Source organism: Malus sylvestris, chromosome 6 (assembly GCF_916048215.2).
Source record: "Malus sylvestris chromosome 6, drMalSylv7.2, whole genome shotgun sequence".
Taxonomy (NCBI): Eukaryota; Viridiplantae; Streptophyta; class Magnoliopsida; order Rosales; family Rosaceae; genus Malus; species Malus sylvestris.
This window is the reverse complement of record NC_062265.1, coordinates 27,576,067-27,588,265: the sequence shown is the minus strand read 5'-3', so window position 1 is coordinate 27,588,265 and position 12,199 is coordinate 27,576,067. Positions and strand designations below refer to the sequence as shown.

The 12,199-nt window shown below is 36.1% G+C and overlaps 2 protein-coding genes across 2 annotated transcripts; both read right to left on the bottom strand.

Annotated features, from left to right (window-relative positions):
• Positions 1–887: 887 nt before the first annotated feature.
• LOC126627217 (cytochrome P450 94B3-like) lies at positions 888–3,010 on the bottom strand. Its single transcript, XM_050296669.1, has 2 exons — positions 2,154–3,010; positions 888–1,761 (listed from the first exon to the last, which is right to left on the bottom strand). Exons 1-2 carry the CDS (start codon positions 2,935–2,937, stop codon positions 1,004–1,006), a joined length of 1,542 nt encoding a protein of 513 aa, XP_050152626.1. The 5' UTR covers positions 2,938–3,010; the 3' UTR covers positions 888–1,003.
• A 5,302-nt stretch (positions 3,011–8,312) lies between these two features.
• On the bottom strand, positions 8,313–11,784 carry LOC126627220 (uncharacterized). The gene is made up of 6 exons (XM_050296673.1): positions 11,577–11,784; positions 10,543–10,588; positions 10,285–10,411; positions 10,016–10,086; positions 9,216–9,322; positions 8,313–8,625 (listed from the first exon to the last, which is right to left on the bottom strand). The coding sequence occupies exons 1-6, from the start codon at positions 11,697–11,699 to the stop codon at positions 8,587–8,589; spliced, it is 513 nt and encodes a 170-aa protein (XP_050152630.1). The 5' UTR covers positions 11,700–11,784; the 3' UTR covers positions 8,313–8,586.
• Positions 11,785–12,199: the final 415 nt, after the last annotated feature.

The following is a 12,199-nucleotide window of genomic DNA, read 5'->3' as shown; positions in this document are numbered from 1 at the left end:
CATCGAGCAAGCAATAATATTGTAAGTTGTAACTCTGCGTAAGATTCCACATAGGCTCTAAGTTATCTGCTTGCTAAAAATGAATAAATATGGATTTGGAACTTCAACAAAACTTTGGTGGGGGGTGTTTGTAGTTTGCACGTTAACTTTTACCCATTTCCGAGGTAAATGTGAAACCTAATTACAACTCTGTATTCGTCTAAAACCAGTAAAGCCTATTGTGTTGTAGCGATAAATATCACATTTCATGTCCTGAGCTCTCCTGCTTTTGGGAAAAACTTACCAACTTTAGATGCAGTATAGTCTGCTAGAGTACACTAACATGGAACCCTAGTTTTGGAGTCACGTTTCACAACTGTATTCCTTTTACCAGATAGAGTGCAAGATATTTTAAAGTGAAAATAACAGCTTCTTAATATATGAACCAAATCAAATTGATGTACATTTGTATGGGTCCTCAGCCAACCCGATCGATTTGAACGAGGCTTTGGATTTGGGTTGAATTTATTTGGATCCAATCTTTTTAATATTATTATTAAAAAAAGGGAGAAAGATTCAAAACTATTAATTACATTAATTTATTTGGATCGGCTTAATCGAAGTTAACTTGAATGTTGAATGTGAATTAAATAAGTGGGTTAAAACTCAGGTTAACCTTATAAGTCCGGCCGATTATGAGATTTTACGAAAGTTCAAATGATAAGCCAGTTAAACTCGATCTACTAATTGTAACACGATTAATTGGATTTAAATCAAGCAAGGGATGTTTTATTTAAATCAGACGAGATGAACTTGAATTCTCTGTTAGAACTAAATAAGTGGGTTAAACTCGTTATCAATAAGGATGCATGGTTAAGCGACTTTCACCCTGAATTATAACTGCCATATTTCTAAAGACATTTTTGCATTTCAACAAATTTAACATAGCTACACAAGAAGTAAAGAAACGTGCATATTCTTGATGAATGCAATGCCTTTTCAAGCATGGAGTTTACAAATCTAGCTAACTTCTCTTTCGAACCAACACCTTCAACCCACCTGCCATATGGGCCGTCAAGAGAGGAACAAAAACCGGCCGGTCCTCCCCACAAACCGGTCTGATCTCAAACCGCCTCAACACCGAAGCCATCACATACTTCATCTGAATAAAAGCCATCTCCTTCCCAAGACAAACCCTTGGACCGGCCTGAAAAACCGGGAACTTATATGGACTCACAAATTTCAAAACCTTATTATCACCATCACAACCCGGTTCAATGTCAAACCACCTGTCCGGGTTAAACTCAAACCGGTCTTTTCCCCACAGCTCCTCCATCCTCCCCATCCCATATGGAAAATAAGTAACCCTATCTCCCTTCCCAACCCAAGTCCCATCTGGCAAGACAGTGTCCACCTCAGCATGCTTGGAATCCCATGGGACTGGTGGGTAGAGCCTCATAGTCTCACACAAACTAGCCCTCAGAAACCTCATTTTTTGCAAATCATCAAACCCTAGTTTTTCCGTACCATTGTTTTGTACGACGACATTTTCGACTTCGTTCACAATCTTGTGGGTTATGTCAGGATGCTTGCTGAGCAACCAGAAGAGCCAAGTCATGGCTGCTGAGGTGGTGTCACGTCCGGCAAGTATGAAACTTATCACCATGTCTCTCACCACTTCCTCCCCGTGTCCTGCTAGTAACAACCGTGACAAAATGTCGTGGCTTTCAATTCTCTCTCCTTCATCTCTTTCAAGAATCTTCCTTTTGTTTTGGATTATTTCTGCAACAAATCAATCAAATCACAGTATTAAGTACCGATGCGACGGAAATGTCCGGGTATGAAAATATATACAAAAATATCAAATAAAATACCCGAATTTTGTTTACAAAAACTAAAATACCCGTATTTTATTTACAGTACATTGTCAACAATTTTTCCCAAGAGAATATTTTACACTACTTTAATTTACAAAAAGAGATTCAATCTAAAGTATTTTCGGTGTCTTGTTGATATGAACAAATTAACGTGAATAGTATCGACTAATATCAATTATATTAATCAAAATTTTATCCTCCATATTGGCAAATATAAACCAAATCTCAACCAGTTATGGACAATTAATGTTTCAGCGTAAACCAAAATAAAATCGGGAAGTAATTGAAATTTCATACCATGAACAGAGCCATGAACGAGATTCACTGCTTCCCTGAGCTTCTTTTCGGACCCAATGCTCAAAGCACGCTTCATCTTCCACATCAAATACAAAGGAGCTGTAGCCCTTCTGGCACTTATCTCAGCAGCACAATCAAAAGCTTTCACAAGGGGAGGCACGGGTCGGCTCAAATCCAAGCAAAATGGGTCGGTGCCCAATGAAACCTTGCACACAGTGTCAAAAGCAAACATCTTCAGTATTTCCTGCATATCCAAAACCCTTTGGCTCTCTGCAGCTTCTTCCAGCAGCGGAATAAGTCGGCCCTCGACTTCTTCCTCAAGAGTCTTCACAACAAACTCCCTCAGGGACTTTGTGCTGAACTCATGGCTCGCGAGCTTCCGCTGCGTGGACCACAAGTCGCCATCCACGTTGAATATGCCGCAGCCCAGAAGGTCCCCGAGGAACTCAGTTAGGGGTTTTCCCTTGGGGAAGTTTGCAAAGTTTGTTTTGAGAATGTGCTCCACGTTGGATGGGTTTGCCGTCAAAACAATGCGTCGTGCACCTATCCTGTGCACAACTATAGTCTGTGACGGTGAGGCTGAGAGGAGACTGGTGTACCAGTCTAGGAGGTTGTGTTGGTTCTTGCAGAAAGAGATAAAGCAGCCAATTATGGGGTAGGAAGGAGGCCCATAGGTAGAACTCAATGGTGGTTTCGGTAGTTTTGTTTGATATTTCCGGATGGTGGTGAAGAAGACGTAGAGGAGGAACAAAAGAGACCAAAGTAAAAGGAGAGCTAAAAACATGGCTGCCTTTGAAGAGAAAACTTCGGTTTGCAAATGGAGATTTTTTGAGGATGAAAGATGAGAGGGTAAGAGGGAGTATTATATATACTATATGCGTAGAGATGGACTTCAAAATTTTGTTGATATATAAATTGTTTGTAAATTTGTGAGGTCTCCACTCAAAGGTAGCTAGGGTCTACATGATCATCTAGAGATATTGAATCCGTCCCTACTCTACTTGCATAAAATGTGCAACAAAATTAATTAGTCGTTTTAAAAATATAATGTTGTTGGTATAACTCGTTATTCTTACTGTCATTTTTTTTTTAATATTAACAATCAGCATAAGTCCGAAAGGAAATGAAAGATTATATAAGAATATCATGAGATCACGATAGTCACAAGACCCGAATTATAAAATAATTGTTATATTATATTAAATCACATAAAAAAAAAGTGTTGCAATAAAATGAATGGGTAATGTTATGGAGACTTAATTTGTAAACAAAAACTAAATGACATGAAAGTTGATAATTAAATTATTACTTAATGTTGATTAACGTGCTTATTTTTTATTAGTCGCACATCATTTAGTTTGCAAATTTGATTTACAGTTTAATCTATTTAACATTACTCATAACGAATTACGCATGCAAATTGTGATATTTTCGTTTAAACATAAAGATTATATATATGTCTTGGTATTTTTAAAATCTATTAGGAAATAGAATTTAGAATTTATTAACATACATTAAAGAAGTGATTTATGTACCCTTTTTTTTTTCTTTGTCTACACACTTATTATTTTTATTATTTTTTTAATTCTCATTTAATTTATTCAGTTGAAAGGTTTCTCGTGTCACTCTTTGTATTAGTTAGATGGATGTGGTGGGTGCATATATGTATTATTCTGCCTAGTATAATTTAAGAATGGACAATAGGGTTTGATGTGTCATATTTGTAGATATATTAATAAATTTACTTGTTATAATTTGAGTATAATAATAATACCACGGGTTATGTTAACTCATAGTACATTGCAAAGTGCTCGTTTATTGCTTCTTCAGTAATCTTGGTCAAAATATTGTACATATACGTAATAATATCATTGAGCCATATAAAATTATAACGATGAGTAGGGTTTTTTTCTTCCTTAAAAAAAGGGAGACAACTGGTGGCAAACCACGGTTATTCACCCTTTTCAGGTCCAAAAAAGCTATGAGGAATTTCACCTTGCATGTGACTATAGTCAAGCAAACTCACCAGCTCGGAGCATCGAACCCAGGACCTCCCACATTTTTTTGTTTATTGGGGAGTCGCAGTCTGCACCATTTGATTAGTCAAGACCTAAGCATTATTTTTTGAATTGTTTTATAGAAACGATATTTTACTTTAAATGAATCTAACTATTGTAAATGAAATTCAAACTTAAGTGCAGTACACTTGCTCTTATAATCGTAAGTTTGTAGCTACGCCTATATTTGCTTGTCCTGCAAATTAGGTGCATGACTTTACTATGAGCGGATAATGAAGCTAATAGTAGGAATTGTTACTAACTAATCGCGCATGATTGCCTTCTCTTCTTGACTGCCTCAAGTTTTAGCATTATATATATCACAGCTGTTCTGCCTCATCGGCAGTGAGAGAGAGAGAGATACATATAGTAATTAATCACCTTTCGAACAAGAGATGATAATATTAATAATATGTAGAGTTCGTTGAAATATACCACATGGGGTAGAGACAGAGAATAAAATTTTAAATATTTTAATCGCACTTCAACTATTACTGAGATATTTTAATAAAATCTCATACATGTTATACTGTGCATATATTAATTAAGAAGTTAGAAACAATATCAATATAATTAGAAACCGGTCTTTGACCCTCTCTCAATAGTTTGACATGGTTAACTAGGAGCTCTGGTTTTTTTACCTTAGTTAATATGTAGGGTTAGCAGCTTTGGTATAAAATAATATTAAAAAATAATGAATCTCCACCTTTCAAACACAGATGTCAAATTGGAATTATCAAACCCTAAATGGAGGCGCAGTTTTTCACCTTTTTTCTTTTGACTTCATGAATAAATAACAAATCCAATTTTCAAAATGAAACATTGCTTTATCCTGTGCCGAAATATTAAGAAAAAAACCACGTGGAAAGTATTTAGCACGTTTTTTCTTTCCCCAAGTGGAACTAGCACTTTGCAGTTGGAGAAGAATTAGAAATATAAAAGCCATCCATTTTTCAGACCTACCTTATCCCCATTGGATCTCAGAATCAAACGTCCGATTGAATTTGGATTCTATTCGGACTTTAGTGTCCGAAGCTTAAGAATCAAATAATTTGGACCCGTGATTTGTATGAAACAGAAATCAAACCTCTTAATTTGTGTAAGATCGACTAACATGATGAGTTAATGATGATCATCAGATTTAATTTGAACATTCCGAATTGTTTGACTATTAGACTCTGGACAGTGATATTCGAAGTTTATTTCTGTCATGTATGACAACATCAAACAAAAATTGTCCATGGAAAATTAGGTAGTGCAAATCTTGTTTTTGAATAAATAATGAGAGTTCAAATTCAACTGTATTTGCTTGTGCCATTTGTTAATTAGTTAAAAGTGTTTTGGAGCTTGCGTCGAGTGTTTTTGTTGCTTTTAAAAACGACTGATCAAGCTTTCTGTTTTCAATTGAAGTCCGCACAGGAAAAAGATAATCAACCGACAACCAAAGAATTAATGTTTTCTTTGGCTACAACAACTAATTGATTTTTCAAATTAGATTATAACTAGCCTCCATGCATGCGCGTGAGTGCGTGCAGAAGATATTTTTTGAATCACGGCGTGCTACGTGTGACTTACACGGTTTAAATATATATATGTGTAAATTGACAAAATGAAAGTCAAATATTTGAAGTAAATTAATAATCTTAGATCATGCTAGATTAAACCCCTCATAAACCAATTAAAGTAGCTGAATTCACATAATAAAATATGTCTCTATAAAATTTACATTAAGAATAGAGAAAATAATATTTAATAAACAATTAATTGAACCACATTATTGCTAGCTCATTGTGAGGCTAAGTTCACCCCCTCCCCCTTAGTGTAGATAATATCGTTTGTTAAAAAAAAAAAAAACAATCATCTCTAAAAAATGTTGGTCTTGCGTTAATTATTTATAAATGTATTAGACTTATTTGATACATTTGGATGCCAAAACGATCTTCATTAAATTGATATTTTTGTAAGGATGAGTTGCAAATGAAGATTAAGACATCGAAAGGTTCTGATTATAATATTGTTATGGTGAATATTTGTTATTTACACATGGAAGAATGAGCTCATCTCACAAAAATGACTGCAAGCAGTATTCTCTAAGTAAACATGCAAAAAAATTCAATTGATAGTAAGAGTAGGTATCTGAACTAACAAACTAATGAAAGTGGGTGAACTGCCAGGAGGATCCTCGTAGTGAGGATCTTGGGAATCCTCCAATCACATCCGTTCATCGTACATTGTGCGGTCATAAATCATTGTAATTTTTTATATTTAAAATTGAATATAAACAGTACTTGACAAAAATTGACCGCACGATGTACGATGAACGAATGTAATTGGAGGATTACCGAGATCCTCATAAAAAGAATCCGACAAGGATCCTCTCGGTGAACTGAGCCGTAAAAATTCAAAAGTTCAATTTTGGTTAAGACTTGGGTCTTGTTGAACTAGTCATCACATTGGCGCATTCGGCTTTTTTACTTTGTATCTCTTTTTGCAGCTCTTATTTTCTCCCCCTCTCCTTCTCTTCAATACTCTTTCCTGAATTGAATAAAATCAATCAGATCTAGCCAAAAGTGAACCAAATCAATTATATCATTCATTTTCAACCAAATCAATTATATCATTCATTTTCATTTATAGTTCGTTACTGAATATGGTATCAATGAATAGGGTTTTTTTTTCCTTTCAAATTACAACCTAAACTAAATCAAACCGAATCGTAATGTTAATATTAGTTCGATTGTTTTCAAACTTAAACTAAACTCAACCGAACCGTTTTTTCCGTAAAATTTTGCACGCAAATCCCCTTGCATGTACGTACGAAAATGATTCCCCATCTCATACCTCACGGCACAAAAATAATGGAGAAGAATCAAATATGCTTAGCATGCGAACCAAAAGCTCTCAATTTTGTTTGGTGGGAAGTCTGTCTTCCATGTACCCTCCTACATTGCTAGTAATGTTATGTATTTCGTAGTTTGTTGCTTGCCTCGGAGTAGGTTCTATTTGTAATCTTGGCATCTTTGCCCTAAAAGTTTACCAAAAAAAAACAAAAAAACAAAAACTAGCTTGGAAGATTCCCTTTTCTCCCCACGGAGATATTGACACCAGATCTTTTCTCCCATAGAGATATTGACACGTGCTGTCACCTTTATCTCTCCATTCCAATCAGAGTGATGCTTCTCCTTTCAAGAAGTGACCGGTGCACCACCCAATCCTTTCCCCCATCATCAATACGGCGCCGTGTAATCCCCGCAATTTGGACAGGCCCTCTGAGTCTAAATGGTACGGTCCTCGCAAAGTAGGCCTTGTTGGAGACATCCAAACCAGTTTTAAAACTTGAAGCCTTCAACAAGTTGGATACTCCTGTCGGAAACAAACGTACCAAACTGATTTCGAACGTGCGCGGTCAAGGTTACAAAACGGCTGTCTCAAATTTGCACGTGGGTTTTTAATTACTTGCACCAACAGCTTTCGTAGACTGAAGTTGTTTGGACCACACTTCTTATAAAAGCACGAGCCTTCTCTTAATAAGCACATATCAAGTGTGTGTATATATATATTTTTTCTTTTTTTCCCCGTTTTTCTTATTTGTAAGTTTTTTATTTTATTACAAACGATATTTATACTTTTAAGTTAAGCTAAGAGTACGGAAAAGGGCTCGAATGTGATATATAGTTGGATGAATGCGTATCCACCACTTCAATCCACGGTAACATTCATAAGTTTAGTCTACAAGAATAAAAACCTAATGTTGAGCAAGTGTATGGAATTGTATCAACTAACCGACAATTCTGCAATGCATCGGTGCATTGGACAACTTGATTTGATAATTTTAGTTTAGTCGTTCAAACATTAGTGCATCCCAATACACGTGTGTACTATAAAAAAAACTCCCAACATACTTCTCTTAACGTTGAAAAAGGTCCTAAATTCGAGTAGTACGCCCTTCATTCGTAAGAAAGAAAGGGAGTGTAGAAAACTGCATATTCCAATTAGAAAACTGCACCCACTAAACCACTCAGCACACTCCTTTCTAATAAATTTGGGAATATTTCTAATCCAAGTTCCTCATTTGCAGTAGCTTGAGCATCATAGCCAGATCTGTCGGTATAAACTCCATTAAAGATAGAAAATACTATACGAGCGAAGTACAAAAAGCAATGCTAAGAGAGCGAAATACAATTTTTCGAACAAGATGATACAAAACAAAACGCGGTTCACGGTCCCTAGAACTTGTCGTTGTCATTCAAATTCTCGATAATTCCATCTTGCAACATTCCTAACTTACATCAAAATGGATGAAACTATTTTCCTTCCCCTAGAAAACACATACAGATAACAGACTTGTTGCCCCCGCCCCGCCGTCTGAACCATGCTTAACCACTTGAACTTTTCAGCCGTGCAATCAATTCATCCTGCACGCATCATTTCATGGATGAATAAAAGCAGATGAAGGTTTAATCTCCACAACAAAAAATGATAAGACCATCTCCAACCCTGGGCTAAAAGCTAAATTACCCCCCCAAATTACCCTCCCAAACACTCTCCAACCCATGCTAAAATTTTAGGCTAAATGCCAAATGCTATTTCTGGGCCAAATACCCCCAGCTTTCCCCCCGGGCTAAATGCGAAATGTTTATCGGAATTTAAATTTTATTAGATTAAAATGTTTATAAAATTAATTTACAATAATCTACATATTTATTTTTAAAAAAAAAATTGATTTAAGAAAAAAATTTAGGCTAATTTCATTCTTTAATAATTCCGGGCTAAAATTTTAGAGTAGAAGGGTTGGAGCAGAAAAGATGTTTCTGGGCTAAAAGCTAAATTTTCCGGGCTAAAAAAATTGGCTTTTAGCCCAAAGGTTGGAGATGGTCTAATAGAGCTTTATTGGACCTCAAGTGTCAACGGTCCACAACGCCGTAAACAACCGATTCCGGTTAACATGTAAATAGGTCCTTTAAAGAGATATTTAGACTTGAGATTAGATTGTCTTCATACTTACCTTTTTTCCCTTTACGGAAAGACGCTTAGCCTTCAGAAGGGCACGGAGCCTCTCGACAGTTAACCCGTTGAAGTCCCTACTAGATGATGCGTGACTGCTTGATCCCCCTGCACGTTAAAGCAATTGTAAGCTATAACTATAAAAATACAATTGATTTAACAAGAAATTCAGAAGAATAGAACTCGTCCAATAGATTATCAAAAACTGCTCGAATTTAAAAAGCATTGGGTCTTCCAGTGAAGACTGAATGGCTCCACCCATTATACATGGAATTACAAACACAAACACATCTCTCGAATGCTATAATTAAAATCAGAGATGTTGGCAAAAACAAGAGAGTTGAATTAAAATATATGATTTGAAATTGTAGACAGAAGTAATAAGACGGCAGAACCTTCGGAATCAAAACTGCACAATGTGAAATTCTTTGCGCCATGCAATCATTGTTGATTGGTAACCATTTCAAACCACAATGAGACCGTAAATTTATGTAATTGGCCATCAATTTCACATATAAGAGAAAATTTGTACCCTTTAACAAGCAATAAAGGTGATACAATTCAAAGATGGGACTTTACAACTTAACAAAATTATGAAACTTAAAAATTATAGTTAAGCGTAGGAGATGGATGTCAAGGGACCACCACACTAAAACCCTTACAAACTATCACGAACAAAACGTTCTTGTTATTCAAAACTGAGAACCCAATTCGTCCAACACAATTCTTTTAGTCAAAACACTTGATGATGACTTATGGCTGACTGATAGCAAATGCAATATAAAAGCTATAGAGCCTTACCTTGTCGAGAACTAGTTTGATTAATGGCTTTCTTAGCTGAAGCCTTGCTATCCAAAACTCTTTCAGCAGGCCTAAATGATAAACGAAAACAGGTAAACGAAACTGCACACAATCTTTTTTTCAGGTCAAATAGAGACTGAATACAATGATAAATATATATGAGCACCCAAAAACGCTGCACCAAGGGATGCCCATTAAGTAAAACCTCAAAATAGTTAGTTCATTCAAACATAAACATGTGGATCTTATCAATAAAATTCATGCCGTACCTCTTTTTAGAACCTTCAGCTGCACTGGCGCCTTTCACATCCTTTGAACTGGAATCTCCCTTCTGTTTCTTAAGTGTAAGTGATCTAATCAATATGTTCTGTTGGTTTGTCTGTATCAGTTGACCATCTGGATAAACAAGATCAAGCTGTAAAGTCAGAAGTGGAATAAAATGAATGGGATACAAAAATAACAAATTCTGCAAAACATTAGCGTGAGCAAAATAAATGTATTTTAGAAACTTAAAAGCACATGTAAACCTGGGGGTGAGGTGTCATGGGTACATACATAAACTCGCACCCCGCCCTGTAAAAGTTCTGCATCACGTAAGCAAAATCGAGAGAAGGGTAGTGGCGGAAGAACCAGATAGGAAGCAGACAAGATAATTGGTCCAGGTAGTTCTTTAAATTAATTTCTAAAAACACTTTCCTTGTAAACGGCCAAATGAGTGAAACACACAAAGAAATGCATCACAGAAAATTGATTTCGTGAGCTTGATCTAACTGACTTCTCATATTAGAAAACAAAACCTAGATACAGAAAACTATGATTACCTCTATAATTTCAAATTTTTTAGACTTTATACTCTTTCCAGCATTTGATCAATAAAGTATTGATTCAAATAACTTGGTACATTGTTGTTCTCCGATGAAGCATTCTAGGCCGCTAACTCCATTCTATGAACACACCAACATATTTTAATGCAATTGAGAAAAAAAAAAAAATGAGCATTCACATGTATACTTGGTAATAGATAAATGCTCCAAGTTCGCAAACATACGATTAGCAATTCAGTACTTTCAAAATGCATACAAGCTATATATATATATGTGTGTGTGTGTGTGTGTGTCTATATAACACGCAAAACGGAACATCTGTATAAATAAATAGAAAATCGTCCACGGGTAAAATCAATGTTGTGTCTTCAAATCTACTTTCTCACAGAGAATTGAAAACCCAATAGTCATAAACTCAATCAAAACAAAACCCAATACCTTTTACTTCCTAAGATACAGAATTACACCAAGATTATTCACAATCGACAACATACAAAAGCAAATTATACAATTCAGTCTGAACCCAAATCAACCTTAAAAAAATTTTTAAAAAAAAAAAAATCGAGGTCTTTTCTCTGAATTTACTTCCTAACTGTAAAACCCTAAAACCCAAATGCTTGTTTTAGTCACAGATTAATTGGAACCACGTAAAATGAAAAACAGATGATTTTTTCAATATTATATCGGCAACCCAAAAGGAAAATACAAATAAAAACGAAAGAAGATAAATTGATAACCGGATTGGAGGAGAGGACGGTGGAGGAGAAGAGGCCGCGGGAGGGGAGGTTCTGGAGGAGCATGGAAGGGCCGGAAGTCGTTTGATTCGAATCTGACGGCGGTTGAGAAGGCGAGGCCTCCATGGTGGCGCGTGAACAATCCCTTGGGTAAAGAAGTATTCACTCACACAAAGGTAAATAGCGGGAGACGGAGAGAGTCTTAGTTTGATTTGACGCCACTACTCTTCCCATTTCGCTATATATGGGGGTGGGACCGTCTGGGGCCCACCGACACTGTTGTAATAATTTGGCGGTCATTCTCGGTTTTTTGGAGGAAATTGGGGGAATTTAAATTTCCATATCGGAAAATAAAAATACAAAACGGAAATGATTTATGGAGTAGGGATGACAACGGTTCAGTTTGATACCGTTTGGTACGTGGGACGGGACGGAACGGAACGGGACCAGCCGTTCCGTCCCATGTTTGATGTTTCTGAAAACTATGGAACGGGTTGTCCCATGGGACAAAATTTGGCTGATTTTTCATTCCACCTCTTCCCCATGGAACGATCCGTTCCACATCCGTGGAACACAAATTTATAACATTTTATGACAAAATTTCTCCTTATCTTTTTCAATATTTA